General features: G+C 42.3%; 1 protein-coding gene across 3 annotated transcripts; it reads right to left on the bottom strand.

Annotated features, from left to right (window-relative positions):
- Nucleotides 1–1,531: 1,531 nt before the first annotated feature.
- On the bottom strand, nt 1,532–22,993 carry DDX19B (DEAD-box helicase 19B). Of its 3 annotated transcripts, none has more exons than XM_032853969.1 (12): nt 22,943–22,993; nt 13,717–13,765; nt 12,821–12,874; nt 11,928–12,063; nt 11,411–11,503; nt 8,071–8,173; nt 7,427–7,541; nt 4,502–4,679; nt 3,908–4,145; nt 3,227–3,389; nt 2,558–2,749; nt 1,532–2,175 (listed from the first exon to the last, which is right to left on the bottom strand). In XM_032853969.1, the coding sequence occupies exons 5-12, from the start codon at nt 11,470–11,472 to the stop codon at nt 2,114–2,116; spliced, it is 1,113 nt and encodes a 370-aa protein (XP_032709860.1). In that variant the 5' UTR covers nt 11,473–11,503; nt 11,928–12,063; nt 12,821–12,874; nt 13,717–13,765; nt 22,943–22,993; the 3' UTR covers nt 1,532–2,113. The 3 variants fall into 3 exon arrangements, with proteins under 3 accessions (XP_032709860.1, XP_032709858.1, XP_032709861.1); XM_032853967.1 differs by lacking the exon at nt 22,943–22,993 and adding an exon at nt 20,410–20,538; XM_032853970.1 differs by lacking the exons at nt 12,821–12,874; nt 13,717–13,765; nt 22,943–22,993 and adding an exon at nt 20,410–20,533.
- Nucleotides 22,994–24,242: the final 1,249 nt, after the last annotated feature.

The following is a 24,242-nucleotide window of genomic DNA, read 5'->3' as shown; positions in this document are numbered from 1 at the left end:
ATTTTCAGCACATCAGTGGTATCTCAAAACAGCACATAGTCAGAGGCAGCTGTGGACCACTGAACTCTGGGAGCCACGCTCTGGCAAGGATAAATATGGATTGTGAAGAAATACGGACTGCAGTGATACTGGGGTGACACTGCACAGCCAGCATAACAGTGAGTCTTACCTTTTTAAAAGACACTCCTTTTGGGAGTCTCGCCCCAGGAAAATGCATCTAAATTCAAGATATGGCACATACTTCATAGACTCCATGAAACCCATCTAGTGAATTCTTAGAGTCCAAGCCCCCAGATGGAACCCTGTTGATCTAGACTTCTACCAGATACCTATTTACTCCTAGTATTGAGAAGTCTGAGGCCTATCCCTTCCCCTTTTCCTCCTTAGATTTAGGGCTATGCAGTGGGCTGGTTACAAATGTTGTGAGAGGAGGGGAGATGGAGGTACCGGGCAGCTTTGTGAGCAGTCAGTACTCCTTTAATTATTGCCTTTGATTTAGTTATTACAGGGTTGGTCCACAGCACTGCAAGGGGTGGGAGACAAAAATTTCTTCTCTTCTTAAAAGATTCCCAATGTGGGTCAGAGTTGGCCAGAAGCAGAGAACACTCAACAGTCAAATGCCCACTGGGGTGGCGGATTGGCGGTCTTTTGGTCTGTCTGCAGTATCTGTAATGTCAGATTAAGGAAACCACCTGGAGGCTGGTATTGGCACCTTCCCTTCCCAGGAAACAGATCTGGCCCTAAAACATGGAAACACTTGCAAGGATAATCTGGGATTGGAGCAGTTCTCATCATAGAAAATCCCTCTTCTAGGCCTGGGCCTAGACAAAGTAGCCATTCTGTATCAAGGTCAAAGAACTGGAGGGGACTTCTTGTGACTGGGGTCTCCGTTTCATCTCATCCTTGCTGTGTCATTCTGTGGGTACCATCAGCCTAGGCCACATCTGAGAAAGCGTCCATCACTAGTATTTGCTTGGACTATTCTGCAGAAAGATGCCCGGTAAGGAGGGAGCCAGTTCCTTGGCACTTACTCGGCCTTGCACAGGTGAATGACCACAGTCCTTCTAGTCCCTTATTGCACTCTTTGTATTCCAAGAACTGTGAACACAGATGTTTGGAATCACTTCATAACCAGGACAGCAAATAACTGAAATAATACCCCAGCTCTGACAAATCTTGCCTTCTGGGATCTGGAGACAAAGCAACTATTTGTGACTACTGCTGACCACTTCTGGAGCTGCCTTGAAGCTGGCCATAAGTGATCAGAAGCCGTAATTTTCACGGAAGATCCAAACCTTAGATCACCTTTTATTTGCTTGGGGCTCCTAAGGGGTCAAGGTGACAATAGAGATTATAAAAAAGATGCTGCAAGTGCCTGTGAGCCCAGGATGTGCGGCAAGCTCAGGCCACCACTAACTCTCCATGATGACTTGTGCACAGGCCTTGCTCAAGCACACGCAAGGGACCCACCAGGAATCATGTGCACCATACACAGATTGCACCTGCTGATGAGAACCAGGAGGTTGCTGCATACACTGAAAGTCTCAGGGTGGCACTTTGGTCCATGCTAAGCACATCCCTTCCTGGTGTGGGCATCAGGACAGAGGGAAATGACAACATTCAGATGAGCTCTACCACCCCAAATCCAGAGCACCAGCTCACAGGCCTCATGCCATACAACAAACATGATGGCTGGCTGATACATCTGTCCTACTTGGGGTCTGTGTGTCCCTCCTCACCTCTATTCTGCTTGAGGCTGTTCTGAACACTTCTGGCCAGAGAATAGGCAGGGGCTGCCACAAGGATCTCGAGCAGTGATTAGCCACAGCATCTAGATGGGGGAAAAGGTGGCCAAAAAGAAGATGGAATTTCCAAAAAGTAAATTTCTCTGTATTCACGCCTAATCTTCAGAAGTTGTGTAAACAATTTTTTTCTACCTTCCTCCATCATTTGCACAATTTTTGTCGAGTCCAAACGTAATTTATAATGAGGTAGGTAGTTTCTTCTCCTCTGCTTTTGTCTTTGTGGTGACTGTCGAGGCCTGTGCCGTGAAAGCACTGGTCTCCCATGCAGGCGGAGTGTCAGGGTGGGCACTGGTGACTGGTAGAGCGTCTCAGTTGGCTATTTTCTCAATCTCATCCAAATCATCCGTGTCCAGTCTTTCTATTTTCTTATCTGAGGAGGAAAATGAGAAATCAGTACGGGTCTACCATGGAGACACACACCTAGGAAAGGGACAGCACAGCAGGGAGAGAGGAAACACAGCATTCTGCCCGGCCAGGAACAGGACCATACCTCTGGCCACAGCAGTCTTGCACTTGACCTCAAAGACTCCCGGTGCCCGAGTGAGGGACAGAGAGAGCCCTAGGTCCCTCACCCTGGCCAGGGGGGCACTGTCCTTTGCATCCCTGACCCTGAAAACTTACCAGGTGTGCTCTTCGAGAACTTCCATATTGTAGGAAAGGAGGGGACTGTGTGACAAGGACACAGGCCTCTCTCGGGGCCACGGGAGAACCGACCCTTCGTCCCTCCCTGGGGGCCATTCCCCGGTGCTCACTAAAATGCTCCTGGATTCTGTTGAGGATGTTCATGCTGTGCTTGCTGTCAACCATGTTCACTGCCAGGCCCCTCTTGCCAAAGCGGCCCGTGCGCCCGATCCGGTGCAGGTAGGTCTCGTTGTCCGGGTTCCCGTCCTTGTCCACGGGGAGGTCAAAGTTGATGACGACAGAAACCTGTTCGACGTCAATACCTGCATGAAAGGCAGGTGCAGAGGAGTCAGGACGGGAGCCGAAAATCACTGCCAACCAGGTGAGGCCGACACACACCAGCTTCGGGTGGAAGGAAGAGTCTGGGGCAGGCCGGCTCTGGGATTCGGGGACCGGGGGCATGCAGCAGAATCGAGGGAGAGACAGAACTTCGGCAAGTGCTGACAAAATTATGACCTCAAGAAGAGAGCCGCTGCTAGACACAAGTATCAGAAAACGCAGCTGAAACCTCTGTGGGGGCCCCAAAGAGAGCAGACACCGTCCTGGGCCAGTGAGCTGCTGCTCCATGTCCTTCCAGCACATTAGCGCCTCTGGCTTCCGTGACATTCTCATGTGCCAGGGAAGCCCAGTCTCTCCAGGAGAGAACCAAGCCCACGTGGACACCCCCAAACTGGCGGAGCGCCCCGTACAGGACTCCCTGGCTACCCGGGGCCTGGCGGACAGACACATTCTCTGCTCACCGCGGGCACACACGTTGGTGGTCACCAGCACCTTCTCTTTGCCCTCTCGGAAGCGCTCGATCACCGCAGCCCTCTGCTCCACCATCATTTCGCCACTCAGCAGCGCCACCTGGTGGCCTTCTTTGGAGAGCTCTGCTGCCAGCCAGCTCGCTGTTTTGCGGGTCTGGAGAGAACAGAATTGTTTTAAATGAAGAGACTTCTAAAGAAAAAGATAACAGCAAAAAAGTGGCTTGTTGCCATTAAAAGTACATGAAGACCTGCTGAGTTCAGTCATCAGGATAGGCTTACCAATTTCAAAAATACTTCTAGCCCTGTCATTTTTTTTTAGATGAATTACTTAAATCATCTTAGTGTTCCGCTAGGAAGAGTGTGGTGTGAGCCAAAAGTCTTCATTCCCAAACAGTCTATATTCTTAATGTTTTATATAATTATTTCATTGAATGTTATTTGGAGTTTTTTCCAAGTTATCTCTAAGAAGTGGGACCAAAGAAGGTTTAAATCTTCACAGTCTTTCCCTCATAACTCTTTAAGTCTGAGAATACTCCCTGGGGCAGGTGGAGGTGATTCATCATTTCCTTTCTGGCCACACGGGGCAGCTGGCCCGCCTCAGCACTGAGGTGGCGCTGGCTGACAGGAGGGGCAGGCACACCCTCCAGGATAGCTGCTGCCACTGCTACTCACATGGCAGAAGATCATGGCCTGAGCGATGGTGATGGCCCCATACAGGTTACACAAGGCCTGGAACTTCTCATCTCTGTTATTGCACAGCACGTAATACTGCTTGATGGTGTCCAGTGTCTCCTCCTCGCGCTTCAACTTGATAATGTTTGGGTCGGGGACCACTTTCTGGGCAAACTTCCAGACAGAGTCTTCGAAGGTGGCAGAGAAAAGCAGCATCTGGCAGTTCCTGGGCAGCATCCTGCAAGGGAAGACCCAGGTATGGGGCATGATCCCGAGTCTTTTCTGGAACGAACAGAAGACAGCGGCCTGGGGCTCGCATGGGCTACGTGCCCAGGAAAACAGCAAAAGCGGGAGGAGAACAGCAGGGAAGAGGCGAGAGCAGCCACGGGGCAGGAATGGGGCTGGGGTTAGATTCCCTAAGTCTCCTTCCTCAACCCCAGGTCAGTGCTGATGAGGAAGTGGCCCATCAAGCAGATGCTTCTGGAGGTACTAGATAAAGAACCTGACAGGAGCAGGAAGAGGTGTTTGAAGTAAAAGGAGAAGATGCTGCAGATCAGAAGGCTGAGAAGTTCCTCTTGACTCAAGAGTTCCTACCTCTGGATGCGGATGCTCTGATCTTGGTGGCCCTGAGTAGCTATCATCACGTCGGCCTCATCCAGAACAAACACCTTGATCTTCTTGGGGTCAATGAACTTGAGCTTGGCGCACCAGTCCAGAACAGTCCCAGGGGTGCCAATGACAATGTGCTCACTGATCTTCTGACCTCTTTCCACTGTGGAGACAAGATGTTTTCTGTGGGTATTTTCCATGGTAAAGCCAGCTTTCCTCTCTGAGAAAATCTAAAGCTATGCTGTACTTTAATGTCAACTGTTTTGATGTTTGCATTAATACCTTAAAGTAGGGTTATAATATCACCATAGCATTTAATAATGCTGAAAAGACATAGGATAGAAACAGTGACAAGATGAAAGCCTCTTCAGTAGTGTTCTTGTCCGTTCTCTGTAGTCATCCAGTTCTCTTTCGAGGAGGATCTGTTGTTATCTTTATTTCTTCTCTGTCAGCATCATTCCCCCAGCCCAGGGTTGCACTTCTCACAAGCAGACTTTCACCGCTCTCTCCAGTGCACTCTGCCAGCCCTCAGCTATCCTGGCACCTACATCCAACAAGCCAGTTGCCTTTACACACCCTTGCCCAGGTCAGAAAATAGGATTCATCATGAATGGCTTTGCTTTCTCAAAGAAGCACAAAGTGCCTCTCTTAGGTAAAGTGCTTCCCCATACAAGGCCCAGCGGACCATGGCACATTCTTGACTCTCTGTGGTTTGAAACTGAGATTTGCCTCTTCGTTTTGAATTAGATGGCACTTATATATTGAATTTAAGTCTCTTAATTACAACCATGACCTGACATACACAATCTCCCTCTTAATCACTGCCAAAATTTTGCCCAAATGTGAATGTTGAGTCAATTCAAAGCTAATAAATGTTGCTTCTTTCTTAAACCAATTACTGCCTCCCACAAAAGTTATTCAGACTCTGGCATTATAACTTCAACCCGGTTTACAGCCAATTTACATAATAAATGTATGATCATCTTCCACTAAGTTTTATAATTGTATTAATTTTAGAAGCAACTTCAAGTTGGTATTAGTTGGTATTGTACGCTGAGTGGATTTGTGAGTCATAGTTAACACATGTTAAAGATTCACAGCCAAACTTTCAACAGTTTTTATATTACTTAAATATTGTTAATTTGTTGCAAAACAAAAGTGCAAAGATGAATAAAGAAAAAATAATAAAAATAAGCTCCAAACAAAAAACAGACTCTTAAATACAGAGAACAGATTTGCCATAGGGGAGGTAGGTGGGGAGGTGAGTGAAATAGATAAGGGGGATTATCCTTTATATTTATACACTTATTTTGATGAGAACTGAGAAAAATACAGACTTGATCTATCATTATATTATATAGCTGAAACTAATAAAACACTGTTAATTATAATTCAATTAAAAAATTAAATGCCAGAGTTAATTGTCATGAATATTCAAGAACATTTTTGTTCTTCTAATGACATTAAAAAGAAATTGGGCAATTAAAACCAGAATGTGCAGTATTTTATAAGCAACTGGTATGGACCATTCAAAAAGTCAGAAGTAGGGGGGAGGAGAAGGTGGAGGGACTATTCTAGATTTAAAGAAACATAAGAGATACAACACCAAATGCAGTGCATTCACACCAATTTGATCTTGGTTCAAAAACAAAACAGCCATAAAGACCATGGGACTTTTGGGACTATTAGGGAAAAATAAAAATGGAGTAGATACTAGTTATTAGAGAATCTCCTAATTTTCTTGGTTGTGATAAGGGTTTTGTGGATATGCTGAAGAATGTACTTATTGTGGGGCGCCTTGGTGGCTCAGTGGGTTAAAGCTTCTGCCTTGGCTCAAGTCATGATCCCAGAGTCTTGGGATCGAGCCCCACATCGGGATCTCTGCTCGGCAGGGAGCCTGCTTCCTCCTCTCTCTCTGCCTACTTGTGATCTCTGTCAAATAAATAAATAAAATCTTAAAAAAAAAAAAAAATGTCCTTACTGTGAGATGCATCCTAAAGTATTTATTAACAAATTTTTTAAAAAAGATTTCCTTAAGGGACACCTCAGTGGCTCAGTCGGTTAAGCATCTGCCCTCAGCTCAGGTCATGATCCCAGGGCCCCAGAATCAAGTCCCACATGGGGCTCCTTGCTCTGCAGGGAGCCTCATTCTCCCTCTGCCTGCCATTCCCTCTGCTTGTGCTCAGTCTCTCGGACAAATAAATGAATGGAATCCTTAAAAAAAAAAAAAGATTAAAAAAAAATTGTTTAAGTAGGCTCCACTCCATTTGTGGAACCCAGTGTGGGACTTGAACTCACAACCCTGAGATCAAGACCTGAGCTGAAATCAAGAGTCCTATGCTTAACCAACTGGCAGCCATCCAGATGCCCCAAGATTTTATTTCTAAGTAATCTCTACACCCAATGTGGGGCTCAGACTCAAAACCCTGAAGTCAAGAATTGCATGCTTTCCTGACTGAGCCAGCCAGGTGCCTGCATGCATAAGTATTTAGGAGTAAATACCACAATGTCTGCAATTTACTCTCAAATGGTTCCCCCAGAACATGCACACATAAAGCAAATTTAGCAAAATGTTAAGTTTTCAAGTCTAAGTGAAATGTTAATTTTTATTATTTCAACTACTGCGTATGTTTTGAAATTTTTAAAAATAGAAGTTGTGGGCACCTGGGTGGCTCAGTCATTAAGCGTCTGCCTTCGGGTCAGGTCATGATTCTAGAGTCCTGGGATTGAGGCCCATATCGGGCTCCCTGCTTGGCGAGAAGCCTGCTTCTCCCTCTCCCACTCCCCCTGCTTGTGTTCCCTCTCTCACTGTGTCTCTCTCTCTGTCAAATAAATAAATAAAGTCTTAAAAAAAAAAAAAGAAATAGAAGTTGTTAGCTTAATGAATTAGGATCACATATTCATACTCACATTTATTGCCTCGGACAGCATAAGCTAGCTTCAGTTCAGGGTAAAATTTGCCCATCTGCTCAATCACTTTTCCTGTTTGGAGGGCGAGCTCGTAAGTTGGGGAGAGGCACAGACACTGGCAAGGAGAGAGTGCAGAATGAGATCTCAAGGGCAGTGGGGAATCACCATCAGGACTTACTCCTCCAGCTGAAGCTGAAGAAGAACATTAAAGTGCACGCCATTTGATTCTTTATGCTGCAAAGTCACAGGGTTAGAACTCTGGTTGGGTAAATACATTTGAAAATAGCTATTGGCCACAGGAATACAAAACCCACATGTGAACAAGGATCTGAAATCCCAGGTGGAAATTAGCTTCCTTTTGACTTACTCAGGAAGTTCTCAGAACTTTCCAGAGGATGATAGCTGTAGATAGAAGAGGTTTTTCCTGAAAGTAAAGGTGCCAAGCCTATCAGCAGTATCTCAGAACTGGCAAATCGTGGAAAGGGAACAGGATGCATGTTGCTACCAGAAGGTCAACCATATTGTTTGTGCTCGACAAGGGGTTCCGGTTTATGTAAAAAGAAATATGCATTTTGGCTTTCAATCCATCACATGTAATTTCTAGCTACACATCAACAGAAAATCCAAATTCACCAAGCCCTTACCTGGGGGTATCTGTTTGCAGGTTCTACTTGGCTGAGCATGGCCAAGACAAAGGCAGCTGTTTTACCAGTACCAGACTGAGACTGGGCAATTAAGTTCTGTGGGCTGCACAAGAAAACATTGTTTAGGGGCTTAAATCTCAAGTATCCTTTTAGTTAGTAACAGTGAAGAATAAATGAGTTTATGGAAGGAGGCTTTGACTGCTGCAGTAGATAACACATGCTAGTCCCACAAACACCAGGCACCACAGAGAGAAGACTAGTGGAATTTAAAGCACTCCCTATCTCTTATTCTTGACAGGGCAGCCAGTGATTCTTTTAAAATGTGAGTCAGCTCATGTCACTGCTCTGCTCAAAAGCCTTCCAGTCACTCCCCATTTCATTCAGAGTAAAAGTGCAAATCCTTCTGCATTACAAGGTCCTACCTGATCTGGCTCCCTAATGGTTCTCTGTTTTCAGCTCCTACCATGGCCTCCCTTACTCATCCCACTACAGAAGCCTTGGGGCTGCCCCAAAAGCAAGCCAGCCATGCCCCTGTCCCAGGGTTTCTGTCCTCTGTTGGGACAGCTGTCCCCAGATGACATGTCAACTCTCTCCTCTCCTTCAAGGCTTTGCTCACACATCACCTACTTGATGAGATCATACCCTAAGCACTTGATTAAAATTGTAGCCTATTTTGAAATGCCTTAAAAATTATGTATTGGTAGATAGATATGTGATAAAGTTTAGTAAAATGTTAGTGACTGCATCTAGATGGGGGACATATGGGTGTTCACTATAAAATCCTTTCAACTTTAGGGCACCTGAATAGCTCAGTTAGTTAACTGTCCAGCTCTTGATTTCGGCACAGGTCATGATCTCAGGGTCATGAGATCTAGCCCTTTGTGGGGCTCTGTGCTGGGCATGGAGCCTGCTAAGATTCTCTCTCTCCCTCTCCCTCTGCTCCTCCATACCCCACTTGTGTGCTCTCTCTCTCAAAAAAAAAAAAAAAAAAAAAAAAAATCCTTTCAACTTTTTTTTTTTTTTTTTTTTTTTTTACAATTTTCATAATATAATGTTGTGGGAAAACTGCAATCAGTTCCCTTGGTATTCCTGATCTCCCTTATTATGGTTTCTTTTTCTTATTCGTATTTATCATCTTTTTTTTTTTTTTAAAGATTATTTATTTATTTATTTATTTGACAGAGAGAGATCACAACTAGACAGAGAGGCAGGCAGAGAGAGAGAGAGAAGCAGGCTCCCTGCTGAGCAGAGAGCCCGATGTGGGACTCGATCCCAGGACCCTGAGATCATGACCCGAGCCGAAGGCAGCGGCCTAACCCACTGAGCCACCCAGGCGCCCATCATCTTTTTTTTTTTAATCACCTTTTTAAAAAACAAAAAAAAAAGGATTTTTTTTTTTTTTAAAGATTTGATTTATTTATTTGACAGAGATCACAGGTAGGCAGAGAGGCAGGCAGAGAGAGAGAGAGAGGAGGAAGCAGGCTCTCCACTGAGCAGAGAGCCCGATACGGGGCTCGATCCCAGGTAATTGAGATCATGACCTGAGCTGAAGGCAGAGGCTTTAACCCATTGAGCCACCCAGGCGCCCCCCAAAAAAGGATTTTATCTATTCATTTAACCCACAGAGAGAGAGCACAAGCTGGGGGAGCCCTTGATGTAGGGCTTGATCTCAGGACCCTGGGATCATGACCTGAGCTAAAGGCAGAAGCTTAACTGATTGAGCCACCCAGATCCCCCAGTATTTATCACCTTTTTTAAAAACAGCTTTTAAGTGTATAATTCAGTGGCATTAATTACATTTATAACTTATCTAACAAACTATACACTATATATATATATTTTTTTTAATTTATTGATTTGACAGAGAGAGGTCACAAGTAGACAGAGAGGCAGGCAGAGAGAGAGAGAGGGAAGCAGGGTCCCCGCTGAGCAGAGAGCCTGATGCGGGACTTGATCCCAGAACCCTGAGATCATGACCTGAGCCGAAGGCAGCGGCTTAACCCACTGAGCCACCCAGGCGCCCCTATATCTTATTTTTAATAAAAATAAATGATCTATACTCCAGACCACGTTCCTTAAAGACAGCAATTTTGGTCTGTTTTGTTTTCTAATGTAACCAAGTGCCTAGAATAGTATCTGTTACACACCTGCACTCAATACATATTTGTTAATGAAGAAAGGTACTAGATAATTCTCTCAGGTCTCTTCTAACATTGATGATTTAAAAATTGAACATACTTAGAGATGCATAAATGGAGTATTTGTTTCACACTGGTCATTCGTTTTTTATAGATCTCAGTGCTTTCATAGATGTTCAAAATGTCAAGTTAAAAAGAGATATTCGGGGCGCCTGGGTGGGCAGGGGGTTAAGCCTCTGCCTTCGGCTCAGGTCATGATCTCGGGGTCCTGGGATTGAGTCCCGCATAGGGCGCTCTCTCCTCTCTCTCTGCCTGCCTCTCTGCCTACGTGTGATTTCTCTCTGTCAAATAAATAAAATCTTAAAAAAAAAAAAAAAAAAAAAAAGACATTATTCATCATGAAAAAAGTCACTAATCGCTTCTCAGGCTTCTGGCTAAGATCAAGTGAAAAAAGTCACTGTTTTGACACAGAACAAAGAAAACTTTAATATAGACCTAAAATTTCTATTTTTAGACTCCATGAAAGGAGTTTCAGGATTTAGGATCAGATGCAGTACAACTTTCCATAATTATATATAATGTAGGGATCAGTTTTTATAAAAAGCTCCACATGCTCTTGAATCTTGTTGCTCAAAATGTGGTCTGAAACTAGTAGCATCAGTGTCACTTAGAAGCTTCTAGGAAATAGTGAACCTCAGATGGACTGAAATGAGGATCTGCATTTTAATAAATTCCTAAGAGATTCATGTGCCTATGAAAGTATGAAAAGCACTGCCCTACAAAACAACCTTGGTAATTACCCTATTCTGATCTCCCAGAACCCTGTTTGGTTTTTGCATACTGTTTCTGACACAATAAATTCTATCTATCCATCTAATGAAAGCAAGGTGTGTATGAATGATAAATGTTTATTTACCAACATAGGATGATCATCTCACTAAGTTTTTTAAAAAGCATGTAAGATTTTATATGGTTCTGTTTTTTAAAAAAGGTATAAATATGTGAGTTTATTTTTAAAAAGTCCAGAAGTCTCTAAATGTTAGTATAGTAGGTTGGGGAAGATTACAAACAATTTTTCTTATTTTTAAATCATTTTCTAACTTTTCTAAAATAAACGTGTTCCTAGTATAGATTTTTAAAATAATAGAAATTTTAAAAAACGGAAAATTAAAAATGGGATAGAGTTCTATCAGGACACATACGGCTCAGCAAGCATCAAAGGCAGTGCGTTCTCTTGTATCTTGGATGGACGGTTGAAGCCCATGGCATAGACTCCCTGGAGAAGTTGTGGTTTCCTGGGAAAACAGTTAAAGATGAAAGTCACCATCTCTTTGGTTGAGGAAAGAAGCCAAATATCCGAGGGATTTTTTTGTTCTCTTTCTTACTATTGTTACACACAGTTTATTTACAATTAATAATACTTGAACTGTGCCCTTTGCACAATTCACATTAGCTAGAAATTTTACTTAATAGCCCAAAGCAGCTAAATTCTTTGATTAAATTTGTCTTGGCTGGCAGCAGCTCTTTCTGCCCATGGATCCTGTCGTCCTCCTTCAATAAAATCACTTTTTATACCAATAAATAAGTAAAGTAAAAAAATAAACTTGTATTAGCTAAAAATGTTCTGCTGTGATTAAAAAAAAGTGTGTGTATGTGTGTGTACTAACAATATTAGTCTGTATCTAATACAAAGGGGAGAGTCAGAAAGGAAACACTCACAGCCGAAGCTCCTCAAAGGACTTCACAGAGTAGAGCGGGGAGTTTGGGTCCCGCTGCAGGACTTCCACCTGGTTTGTGGTATCCACCAGATTGCTTCGGATCAACTTGTTGAGTAAGGACTGGGCAGCTCTGTCCTCTGTCAGGAAAAAGAGAGGAAAGAATTTTTTTTTTTTTTTTAAAGCAAAGAATTTTAAAAGGCCATGAAATCCACCATGAGCTCATCTGAATTCACTTTTCATTGGCATTTTAAGCACTTACATGTATGTATGCTAGAACTTATAATTCAGGATATATCATAGTTTTGACTTATAAATAGAATTAAAATTGCTTTTTAAAGAAAAAGGTTTTGATACTGATGTCATACATTTGGGCCTCATATTCTTCTCCAGGACTCTCTTCCAAGCCCTCCTTTCTGGAGGTTATCTATTCTTCCTATGTAAACCCAAGTATTGACTCCCTCCTTTGTGCTCAATAGAACATTGAAAATTATTAGCTTGGCCAACACATCTCAACAATGAAAAAAAAAAACAAAACACCCCAGAAATTAACAAAGTTTGTATCTTGATATCATATAAGTTGTATAATGTGTTCAAGTAGCATTAACTTTAGTAGACAATGGTGATTCAACTTAAAATTTCTTTTATAATGCCCTGTAAAAGATCATCATTCAGGGCTTATCTGCTGCTGCTGCTGCTGCTGAAGTCCATCAGTTCAAAGTAAAATTTCTTTAAAATGTAACCACTGAGAATTCCTTCACCAGCAACCATGTTGAGTGTTTGTTAGCAATATGACTCCCTTTAAAGTCAAGCCAAGTTGGGTCTAAAAATGAAGCCTGGTAACAATCTATTGACTTAAGATGGTGGGATCTCATGGGTATAGCTCTAGGCTGTTACCTTTCTCTTCTTCATCTGCCTTCTCTGCATTAGCATTGGTCTTGACAACAGCACCTTTATCAGACACAAAGTGGCCATCATTCAATATCACATACTATACCCAACAGCGGAGACAATTCAAATTCTATGAGACACTAGAAATGTAAAAGGCCTGGGGAGCAGAACAATAAATGAGGAAACCAAGCCACAGATAAAACCATTTTATTGTTCTTAAATAAACAAAGGTATGAAACAGTGTTGCTTATAGTTCAGTTCTTCCCTATTCCGAGTCCTCTCACGGTACATCAAACACTAATGGGACTTTCCCTCATAGCATCAGTATTTCTGAAATGTTATAGAAAGATAATCACAGCAGGCAATGATTACAAACCACCTTGATGCTCAACAGAGGAATATCTGTGCAAACCGTATTTCATCAGTGTATGAACACTATAATGCCATTAAGATTCTATGTATATAAATTGTTTAATAGAAATGTATATTCAAACATTGTAGGTATGAAAAAATTACAGAAAAAGATTGTAAATGAATTTGGAGTGAGGTAAGTGTTACTACCCCCCACCCACTATATGTACATCAATGAAAATTTAATGGAAATCTTGGATTTGGGTAGATAACGATTTCAGAATGACAATAGGTTAACTCTCAGGTTGTTCATACTTTGTATATTCTCATGGTCAGCAAGAAGTTTGGTAATAAATAAGTCAGTTAGGCATCCTATGCTTATTTTAAGCACAATTCAAAGCAAAACAATCCAGTTTAGTTCCTAAATCAAATGACTGCCAGTATCTGCCAGCCCCCTACTTGTACATATACAATTTTTTTTTCCAGACAGTTATGTCAAAGCAGAAATACTAAAGGAAATCACATTTGTTTTCAAACTAGCTTTTACTCACCATTGGCATCTGGTTTGATTTTCTCTTCCTTAAGATGCAAGTTGCTCAACTAAATGGAGAATATGGGGGGAGGGGGGAAAGTGTCAGGAAAATCACTTAAAAGATTTTGTACCAACAGAGCCTCCCCAGTGAAGCTGGGGAGAAATGAGCCACTCTCAAGCTCTATTCATTAAGTTGTTCTGCCGGGCTCCTTTAGTTGACTAAATGTTTGAGTGAAAATAAACAAAATTTCCCATAAACACAGCAGTAGAAAAAAAATGGTTACACAAATGACTCAAAATCCACACTTCCTAATTACAGTCCCTAGAGAAAATTATAGTTTATGAGTTTGCTTAATGCCCTGATTACAACAACTCTCTCAGTAGAATACCATTTGTCATTCTCTCATATTCCAAACGACAGGAAAATTTAAAAGATACTGGAAAATGCAGTCACACTTCAGACAGAGAACTTCAAGGTGGGAGGGCTGCAACAAAAACCGTGTGTGGGTGGGAGTCCACTCCCTTGCACGGTAGGTTTGAGTTGCAGGACCACAATGTGCAGATACACACCCTCATATTCAGGTTGCCTTGTTTTTTGCCTTGTGGTGGAAGTCTAATATTTTAAACTGAGAGCAGTCTGGGGCATCGTGGCACACTGTGTCATCAAAATACCTAGCTGAAGTGGGAATACAAAGGAAGGGACAGAGCAAAGAAACATTTCAAAGAATTATTAGGACTTTGATTAAACACCATAAATTAGGCATATTGTGATGGGACTTATCTCTATTAGAATGAAAATATCCTTTTATTTGTCATTTATACCTCATAAATGCTGGGGGTGGGGGAGAAAATACCTTAAAGACAGGAATATTTTTATTTAATTGATCTTTGGATCTAGCACAAAGCAGGTGCTCTAATCATAAAATATTAAGTGGAGCTTAGGACCTCATCTAGTAATGGGTAACAATGAAAATAGCTATTTCTTAAAGCACCACCTCACTGGTGGTTTATGTTTTCAGGTTCATTCTGTCTTTCCTCTTAAGTCCGGGAAAGGCAAGAGAGGAATGAAACAAATGTCTGTTTCTTTGTTTTTTTTTAACAATTTTATTTATTTGACAGAGATCACAAATAGGCAGAGAGGCAGGCAGAGAGAGAGGAAAGGAAGTAGACTTCCTGTTTCGCAGGGAGCCCGATGCGGGGCTCGATCTCAGGACCCTGGGATCATGACCTGAGCCGAAGGCAGAGGCTTTAACCCACTGAGCCACCCAGGCGCCCCACAAATGTCTGTTTTAATAGGTGGTTAGTTAGAGTTGGAGGAACTATACTTCTTTTGTTGCCAACTGAAAAGGGAGTTTCTGGTGTGTCTGCTTTGGTGTTAGGGGGAGGGAGAAGTAGGGGGGAACATACTGGAGAGACTGGCAAGAAAGGAAATTGGCAAAAAAGGAAATCATTGGGACACCTGGGTGGCTCAGTGGTTTAAAACATCTGCCTTCAGCTCAGGTCATGATCCCAGAGTCCTGGGATCAAGCCCCGCATTGGGCTCTCTGCTCAGCAGGGAGTCTGCTTCCCTTCCTCTCTCTCTGCCTGATTGTGATCTCTATCTGTGAAATAAATAAATAAAATCTTAAAAAAAAAAAAAAAGGAAATCATCAGAAAACAGTAAAAATCCTTCCATAATTCCAAATGATAGCAAACACACTAACAGATAATGAATACGAAGGGACCAGCACAGTGCCTGATACACAGCAGGTGTTCAATATATTTTAATCTTCTCTAAAGCACTTCTCCATATCCTGCTGACAAACCCTGTTTTAAGTATAGTATCCACATCTATTGAGAGGGAGAGGGAGAGAGATTGCAAGGCAGGGACAGACAGCAAGTCTAGACAGACTGCCTGACTTACTGGCAATACTTGCAACAGTAAACTTAATAGTACTTACTCCTAGGGTGAAAATTGCTAGCTAAAGCAAATGACAGGGCTGAGGTATAAATGAGTTAATGAAGTATAAATGAGTTACAAACATCTATTATAAAAAATTTTAATAATGATAAAAAGGACAAAGCATTGTTTTGTTGATACATTGTTCAAACTGAAGTTAACAGTAAATAAAGTAACAGTTAAAGTAACTAAATGCAATATGTAGTAAAGTTGGTAGCAACAATGTAAATGAAACCAGTAGATGTTTTGATTACAACATATCAGGATTCTGGAGAAGGTCCAGCGAATCTAGAAACAAACTCCTCCCTTGGCTATAAGGACCTTAAAGCCTATAAAGCAGAGACCATGACATCTGTATTACCCAGTGCAGTGTCAGTGAACTGAACTCTGAAACTTCTATTGAAAGTACAGTTAGATACCTTCTTTGCTCTGTTTACTTGGACCAAAAAGGAGAAACCAGTTTCTTTTGCAACTTCATCAGAAACCATTTTGAAGGGGCGCCTGGGTGGCTCAGTGGGTTAAGCCTCTGCCTTCGGCTCAGGTCATGATCCCAGTGTCCTGGGATCGAGCCCCGCATCGGGCTCCCGGCTCCGCAGGGAGCCTGCTTCCTCCTCTCTCTCTCTGCCTGCCTCTCTGCCTACTTGTCATCTCTCTCTGTCAAATAAATAAATAAACCTTAAAAAAAAAAAAAAAACCATTTTGAAATTAACAGAAAGGCAAAAAAGCAAAAACATCCACTTTGTAATACCCACATTTTCAATGCCTTTAATATTTTAGTTTTTAAGATATGTTAAAATAATTGAAAACTCTACAGTTACACACTACATTTTATTCAAAAGCTACTTGAGAAAGCATTCTTGAGACATAAAAGACTTAATAGTGAACTATAGAGAACAGGGATTATCTCTGCCAGAATGGTGAAGTAGAGGACATAGAGTCATACTCATCAGTTTTCTTATCTGTTTGCCCTCCTCTAAAGAGAAATTTCCCAATGGAACAGAGGGGGAACAAAGACAGGAGCCACTGGGGGATGAAGAAATAAATATAAATAGAATCTAGTATTTTCTTACCTACAATAAATAAGGAATGAAGCTTAATATTTAAGATACAGTAACTATGTACTACACACATCAGTGTTACCTATGTCACGCAGTGTCCTCAGTGAGAGTTCCATGAGGCAGAGGGTAATAGAGGCGTCTTTACTCATTTGCTCAGTTTTGGAATATTGTGATCTAATTTACCTGTGCATGGTTAAGTAGATTCACAAGTCTTATCCAGGTTCAACTATCTAATCCATACAATATGGACAAGTAATTTAAAAGATTCCTGCAGGGCACCTGGATGGCTCAGTTAGTTAAGCATCTGCCTTTGGCTTAGGTCATGATCCCAGGGTCCTGGGATCCATCCCTATGTTGGGCTCCCTGCTCATCAGGAAGCCTGCTTCTCCCCCTCTCCCCCTTCCTCTCTTGCTATCACTCACTCAAATAAATAAAATCTTAAAAAAAAAAAAAGATTCCTGCATTGGAACTGTGATTTATACATAATAACAACAACTGCTATTACTTACATAGCACATATAACAGGCATGTCCATAACTCAGTGAGGTAGGTATTATGATTATCTCCATTTTACAGATGTGGAAACCAAGGCACATAAAGATTAAACAATTTTCCCAAAGCCATAGAACTAGTAAACCATGGACCTACAATACAAATCCTAGACTGTCTGGCTATAAAGGCTAAGGTTTTAACCTCTACACAACAGTGTCTGTCATAGATAATACTAATCTCATAGAAAGCAATTATTTTAAGGGTGGTACAATGGTGCAGCCACTCTGGAAAAGTCTGACAGTTCCTCAAAAGTTAAACGTAGAGTTACATAATCCAGTAATGCCACTTGTGGGCGTATACCCAAGAGATTTGAAAATAAAGGTCCATACAAAAACTTGTACATGAATAATCATGGCAACATTATTCATAATAACCAAAAAGTAGAAACAATCGAAATGCTCATCAATGGACGCTGATAAGCGGAGAAATAAAATGTGATATATCTAGACAATGGAATATTATTTGGCAATAAAAAGGAATGACACCTACTGCAACATGGACGAACTTTGAAAACATTATGCTACGTGAAAGCAGCCAGACACAACAGACCACATATTGTATGATTCAACTTAAATAAAATATCCAGAATAGGCAAATCTCAAGAGACAGAAAACAAATCATCAGTTGCCAGAGAAGGCGGGGGAGAAGGGAGTGAATGCAAAAGTTTGAGGGAACTTTGGGCAGTGGTGGAAATGTTTCGTATCTTGACTGCGGTGATGGTTACACAACTGAATGCCTTTGTCAAAATTCACAGAACAAGGTGAGTTTTATTACTTTATTTATTTATTGTTTACAAGGTGAGTTTTAATATATGTAAATTTTACCTCAACAAACTTGACTTAATAATTGGGCCACTCTGAGATATCCAACAGTCAACTAGTAAGAATTCTTGAAAGAGCAAAAAAAAAAAACAAAGGGGGAGAAATAAAAAATGAAAATTTTCAAGAAAATTTCTCATAACTCAAGGATAAGAATTTTCCAGATTGAAAGGACCCACCCAGGGGCACCAGGATGGCTCAGTTGGAAGAGCATGCAACTCTCGATCTTGGGAGTGTGTGTTCAAGCCCCACACTGGGTGTAGAGATTACTTAAAAGTAAAATCTTAAAAAAAAAAAAAAAAAAGATATACCCAGTGTCCAGCAAAATGGATGAAAACAGACCCATACCAGTTATCAGGAATGTTCTGTATACTGGAAGCAAACAGAAGATTGTTCAAGTTTACAAAGGGAAAAACAGGTCACATCAGGAATCAGAATGGTCTCAGACATCTCAGTAACCAATAAAGAAGTCTAAAAGGCAATGAAACAATGCCTTTAAAAATTATTAGGAAATTAATTTCCAACCTACAGCTCCACACCCAGCTATAATGCTATCCAAGTGACAGGGCAAGATAAGGTATTTCCAGAAATGCAACAGTATCTAAAACAAACAAAACAAAACAAAACAACGACAATACTTCTGATACACTTCCAGAAAGCTGATGGATGGTTTCACCAAATCAATAAAGATGAAGAGAGGGGATCCAACACAAGAGAAGAGTGAATCCCCAGAATGAAGGTGAAGAGAAATCTGCCCTGGTCCCTCCAGTCCCTGAAATGAGTTCTGCTTTAAGCACATGGAGAACAAGTCCAATATGAAGCAGGCTGAAAGACCTGGGGGAAACAGAATTAATACTTTTTTTTTAAATGAAAGATTTTATTTACTTATTTTAGAAAGAAAGAGAGTGGGAGGGGTGGGGGGCAGATGGGGAGAGAAAAAGAATTTTAAGCAGACTACATGCTGAGCGCAGATCCCCATGAGGGGATCGATCTCATCACCCCAAGCTCATGACCTGAGCTGAAATCAAGAGTTATAGGTTTAACTGACTCAGCCACCTAGGTGCTCCAAATTAATACTTAATGTGTTTGGACATCCTGAGATAAACTAAACAATTAGCAAAGAGCTTGGGGTTGAGTTGGTGATAAGTACAAAAAACATGAAGCAAAAATGCAAGACAATTACAAATTCTAGGGAAAAACAAAGTTTTTTAGGAAAGTAAAAATATTCATAAGTTACTAGTAATGTAAATATGAAATACTGATCTAACTGAAATTATAATGAAAAGGTAGGGAGTGGGAAGGTGTGTACGGGTGGTAGAGAAAGTATGAAGGAAAGAATAAAAATCAGTAAATAGGCTAAATTGAAAGTTCAAAAACTAGCATAACATGCTATTTGGAGAACAAGGAGGTCAATGATGTAAATTACCTCCAACAGAACTACTAGTTGTCTCTGAGGAGGAAAAAAATGGTGGTGGTGGAATGAGTTTTTAAAAGTGTGACTTGGGGCACCTGGGTGGCTCAGTCGGTTGAGCCTCTGCCTTCCACTGGGGCCATGATCCCAGGGTCCTGAAAACAAGCCCCATGTCGAGCTCTCTGCTACGTGAGAGCCTTCTTCTCCCTCTCTCTGCAGCTCCCTCTGCTTGTTCTCCCCCCGCCCCATCCCGTCCCGTCTGTCAAATAAATAAAAATCTTTTAAAAATTCTAAAACTATTTGACTCTTTGAATTATGTGCATATTATCTATTATCAGTTATATAATAAGACCAGTCCCTGTTCTCAAGAAATTCACAGCTACAAGGCCTAACAGAAATAGGTTCAAATCATTATCAGAACTTAGAGTGTTGAAGTAGAAGGAATTAATTCTTCATAGTCATGTTTAAGTCGTATCTTGATTGCTGTGTGTGAGCCCCGGAACAAAGTTAAGGTGAGAAGAGGATTTACTTACTGACTACCGGGTGCACAGAGTCGATCATTCATCATCACTAAGCAAGCAAAGAAGTACACAAAGAGGAGTAAGCCACGGTCACAGAGCCCAGAAAGCTCAGAATCCAGAGGCGGAGAATGACACAAAGGTGATTATACTCCAAGTGGGGAGAGTGCAATCTACAATCAGTCTTGATTCCAGGAAAACAGGCGGCTGGGCTCTTTATCCATGGGAGTACTCACCTGCTCTTATGTAACCCAGGAGGCGGATGGATAAACAAAGCCAGATCAGGGTCCAGGCTCCATCCTCCATCCTCACACGCACCCCATTCCCGTCCTGACCAAAGTAGTGAGTGTCTTATCCAGGGATGATCCCCGGCCAAAACTGACCCCTTGACCCTTGTACGGTTGAAGTCAACTCACCGACTCCGCCGCCGCCTCCTGTTCGTCCACTGCCAGGGCCCACGAATCGGTGGCCATGGTCCCAGGCACTGGTGAGACAGACTCGCTGGCTGGGGCGGCGCGATCGTGGACTCTCCGGGGTCACAGCAAGCCCTGCTCCAGCCCCACCAAGGGAGAAGTCATTCGCGGAGCGGAAGTGGCGCGCCGCAGTGACGTTAGATTCTGCGCCCACCCAGCCGCCTCGCCCACTTCGAGCTGTTAACTTCCACAGCTCTCAGAGCCCCCAACCTAACCCTTGGTTAGCTCACGCTCTTTTCTAACGTTCATAAACGATGGCTGCCAACTGGCTCTCCACCGCACGAGCAAAACCACATTCCCACCCAGCACGCCGGCATAGAAGCTCATATAGATTGAATATGTCAAAACACAGAACCATTACAGGTAGAGTAGCTACCAAAAGCGTATTGGAACATCTTTTTCTCTCCAGGTTGGTAATTTTCAGTGCCCAAGGACTGGCAATCAGCCATGTCAAACACCATTTGGTTAAAAATTTGTCCCTTAGACTATGTGGCAATACCACTTACAGGAATTTCACCTTCAAAAATACTCAGGGTGCTAGGGAAATGCGTTCCAGATGAAGGATCGGAAACTAGAAAAAGCAAGGAGGTTTTTGAGTCTGAAGGACACAATTCCTGCGGGGATTGACAAGAGCCAGGGATGAAGAGATTGGTAGTAGGTAGAGGGAAAGAGCCATGCAAAGCCGCTTAATAAGCAAATGAGTTCATTCCAGGGAGCCCTTACCCATCTGTCATGACTTTTGGAGTTACCTGTGCCTGGTTGGAATCCCAGCGCTGGTTGCGTGGTTGGGAGAATTTTTTTTTAAAAGGAAAAAATATCTTGGGCTTTTAGAAGAGGTAAAATAAGGATTAAATGTGACACTCGCTTTCCCTTAACTGGAAATAAACAAGGTCCCCTCCCCTTGTTACTTAACTAGAAAGAAACTGGGTATTTTCCTGCAAGCTGAGAAAATAAATCCCCACTTCTGTTTGCCACTATTCTACTCCAGTGAATTAATTTCAAGCAGTAGTGGGCTCTATCTGGAATTTTACCTGTAGAGTGTAAGAATGTTCAGGAAAGGGTAAAACAGTTCCAAACGATACTCTATTTGCCATGATTCTTTTTCTCTTGTACCCGTGGGGGTTAATTTGGTGAAGATTTTTTGGAACCTATAGGGGAGGATATGCAAAAAGAAAAAGGCACACACACAGCCAGGGAAGCCACGACATACATCTCATCGTATTCAGAAGCAATCCTAGGAATATTTTGCCGGCAAAATTATATTGATCACAGGACTAATGGAGGTTAAGGATTTTTACGTTAAAAAAGAAATCATCCAAGGTGCAGGACTGTATACAATAGGATCCACTTGTGAAAAAGAAAACCCTCATGTGCTTGTAGATACTATAGAAAATGTAGGAGACACACAAATCTGTTAACAGTAGTTGCTTCTTGCGAGGGATCTAGGAATGTGGGGTGAGAGAAGACTTCCTTTTCGTTGTGTACACTTCATCCTCTGAAATTTAGTTTCCATGTGCATGTTTTCCTTTTAAAATCGTATTTCAGGGGTGCCTGGGTGGCTCATTCAGTTAAGCGTCTGCCTTCAGCTCAGGTCATGATCCCAGAGTCCTGGGAGCTCCCTGCTCAGCCAGGAGTCTGCTTCTCCCTCTGCTTCTTTCCCCACTCGTGCACTCTCTCTCTCTGTCTCAAATAAATAAAATCTTTAAAAAAATAAATTTGTATTTTAGACAAACAAGGAAGGGAATAATACAATGAACATCTAGGTTCCCACCTTGGGGCTTAAGAAAGAAAACAATTAAGACTTGATTGAAGCCCCCTGTATGACCATCCCTAAAGACAGCAGCTGTCCTGAATTTTGTGCTTATCCTTCTCATAAATGCTTTTTACCATGTGTTGCTTTCTCTATTTAAAAAACAAACAACCCAGGGGTGCCTGGGTGACTCAGTGGGTTAAGCCTCTGCCTTCCGCTCAGGTCATGATCCCAGGGTCCTGGGATTGAGCCTGCTTCCCTCTCTACCTACTTGTGATCTCTGTCAAATAAATAAATAAATAAAATCTAAAAAAAAAAAAAACAAACAAACCCAAATTTAATAAGCAACAGGATGCTAAGTTTTCCTGTCTCCATCTGCAGATACCAGCTCAACGTGAGACACCTGCTAAGCAGCAATATGCTTTCCAAAGCAGAGCGTGGAGAGAGGAATCAAAGTTACAAGAGCCACTGGATTAGAATGCAACCTCCTGCATTTACTCCCACATGACTTTGGCAGCCTCCACATTCTCTGAAGTTATGGGTAAGTACCCAGTGCACCATTCAATAATTCAGCAGTCACAAGCTTATGTGATATAGCGACTGGCTTCCGGCGAAGGCTTGATAAATATTAGCTATTATTATTACTCCCGACTCTCCCCTCCATGGGTGGGGGAGTAGGGTGGGGAAGATAGCTAACTGTGGAAAAAGGGTCTCAGAGATACTCACATCGCCCACGGGCAAGGCAAGCGGAAAGCACCCCAAGGCGCGGCCTCGAACACGGCCAGCGGCCCCAGCCATCGCTCCTCAGCATGGCGGTTACCTCCGCCAACGGCCGCTCACTGCCGCTGCCTCATTGGCTGAGGCCTGGGAGCCGGTCCGTTCAGCCAATCAGTGCAGGGGATGGCACAGCCTCGGTCACGCGTGCCCAGGTAGCTAGCGGCGAAAGGCTGAGCCTTGGCTCTAGCAAGGGGTCCTTTGTGTATTGAACTTTGTTATTTTTTGCTGAATATCCAGCTCCTTCGCTAGACTGAAAATTTCAGGAGGGCAGGGCAATTTGCATTCTTTAATGTTACCTTCAGGGACTAACACATAATAGACACCCACTTGGTGAATGACTAGTAGAGGAATACACATCCCCCAGATAGGTCAAACTTTTAAATCTTTGTCTCTGAACAAATAGGGGAAGAAGCTCATTCCTAGTTGAGGCCCTCGCTTCTCCAAGTGTGGTCCTCCTCCTCCAGCAGGTATCAGCAGGACCTGTGGAAGTCCATTAGAATGCAGAATCTCAGGCCTCACTCCTAGACCCACTAGATCAGGATCTGAATTTAAAGATACCAGGTGATTTCTTAACAACTTATGGTCTGAAAACTATTCAGTCACTCCCATTTGACCTTATAGCAAATAAATGAACGGTCTAAGTCCATTTTATGGGTGCTAAAAATATATTAGGTGCCATGGGAGAATTAGAACCTAGGACTACATATTTCCAAAACTAAGTATCTAAGTTGTGCTATCTTGAGCTCTATTAGCTTCCTCATTTCCCAAGAGGTTCAGCCAATGTTTTACTTCAGAGTAAGTCATGTGTATAGCACTTATTCTTACCTGCAAGCCTATTTTCTTAGCCCAGAATAAGAATTTTCCTATAATACACAATTTGCATTGCATTAAAATAGTTTTCCTGGGGCACCTGGGTGGCTCAGTGGGTTAAAGCCTCTGCCTTTAGCTCAGGTCATGATCCTGGGGTCCTGGAATTGAGCCCCACATCGGTCTCTCTGCTCAGCAGGGAGCCTGCTTCCTTTTTTTTCTCTCTCTCTGCCTGCCTCTCTGCCTACTTGTGATCTCTGTCAAATAAATAAACAAAATCTTAAAAAAATAGTTTTCTTTCTATTTTATAGTTGCATTACTTACAAGATAAACATATCATAGAGAACTGGATAATTCAAGTAGAATGCTTAGAAAAAGGTTACATTTGGGCCTCAACTATTTCTCTTCATGTGTATTGACACAGTCATTGGGTGAATGAAAA

This window comes from Lontra canadensis, unplaced genomic scaffold, assembly GCF_010015895.1.
Source record: "Lontra canadensis isolate GAN:19392208 unplaced genomic scaffold, GSC_riverotter_1.0 scaffold8, whole genome shotgun sequence".
Taxonomy (NCBI): domain Eukaryota; kingdom Metazoa; phylum Chordata; class Mammalia; order Carnivora; family Mustelidae; genus Lontra; species Lontra canadensis.
This window is presented reverse-complemented; position numbering and strand designations above follow the sequence as displayed.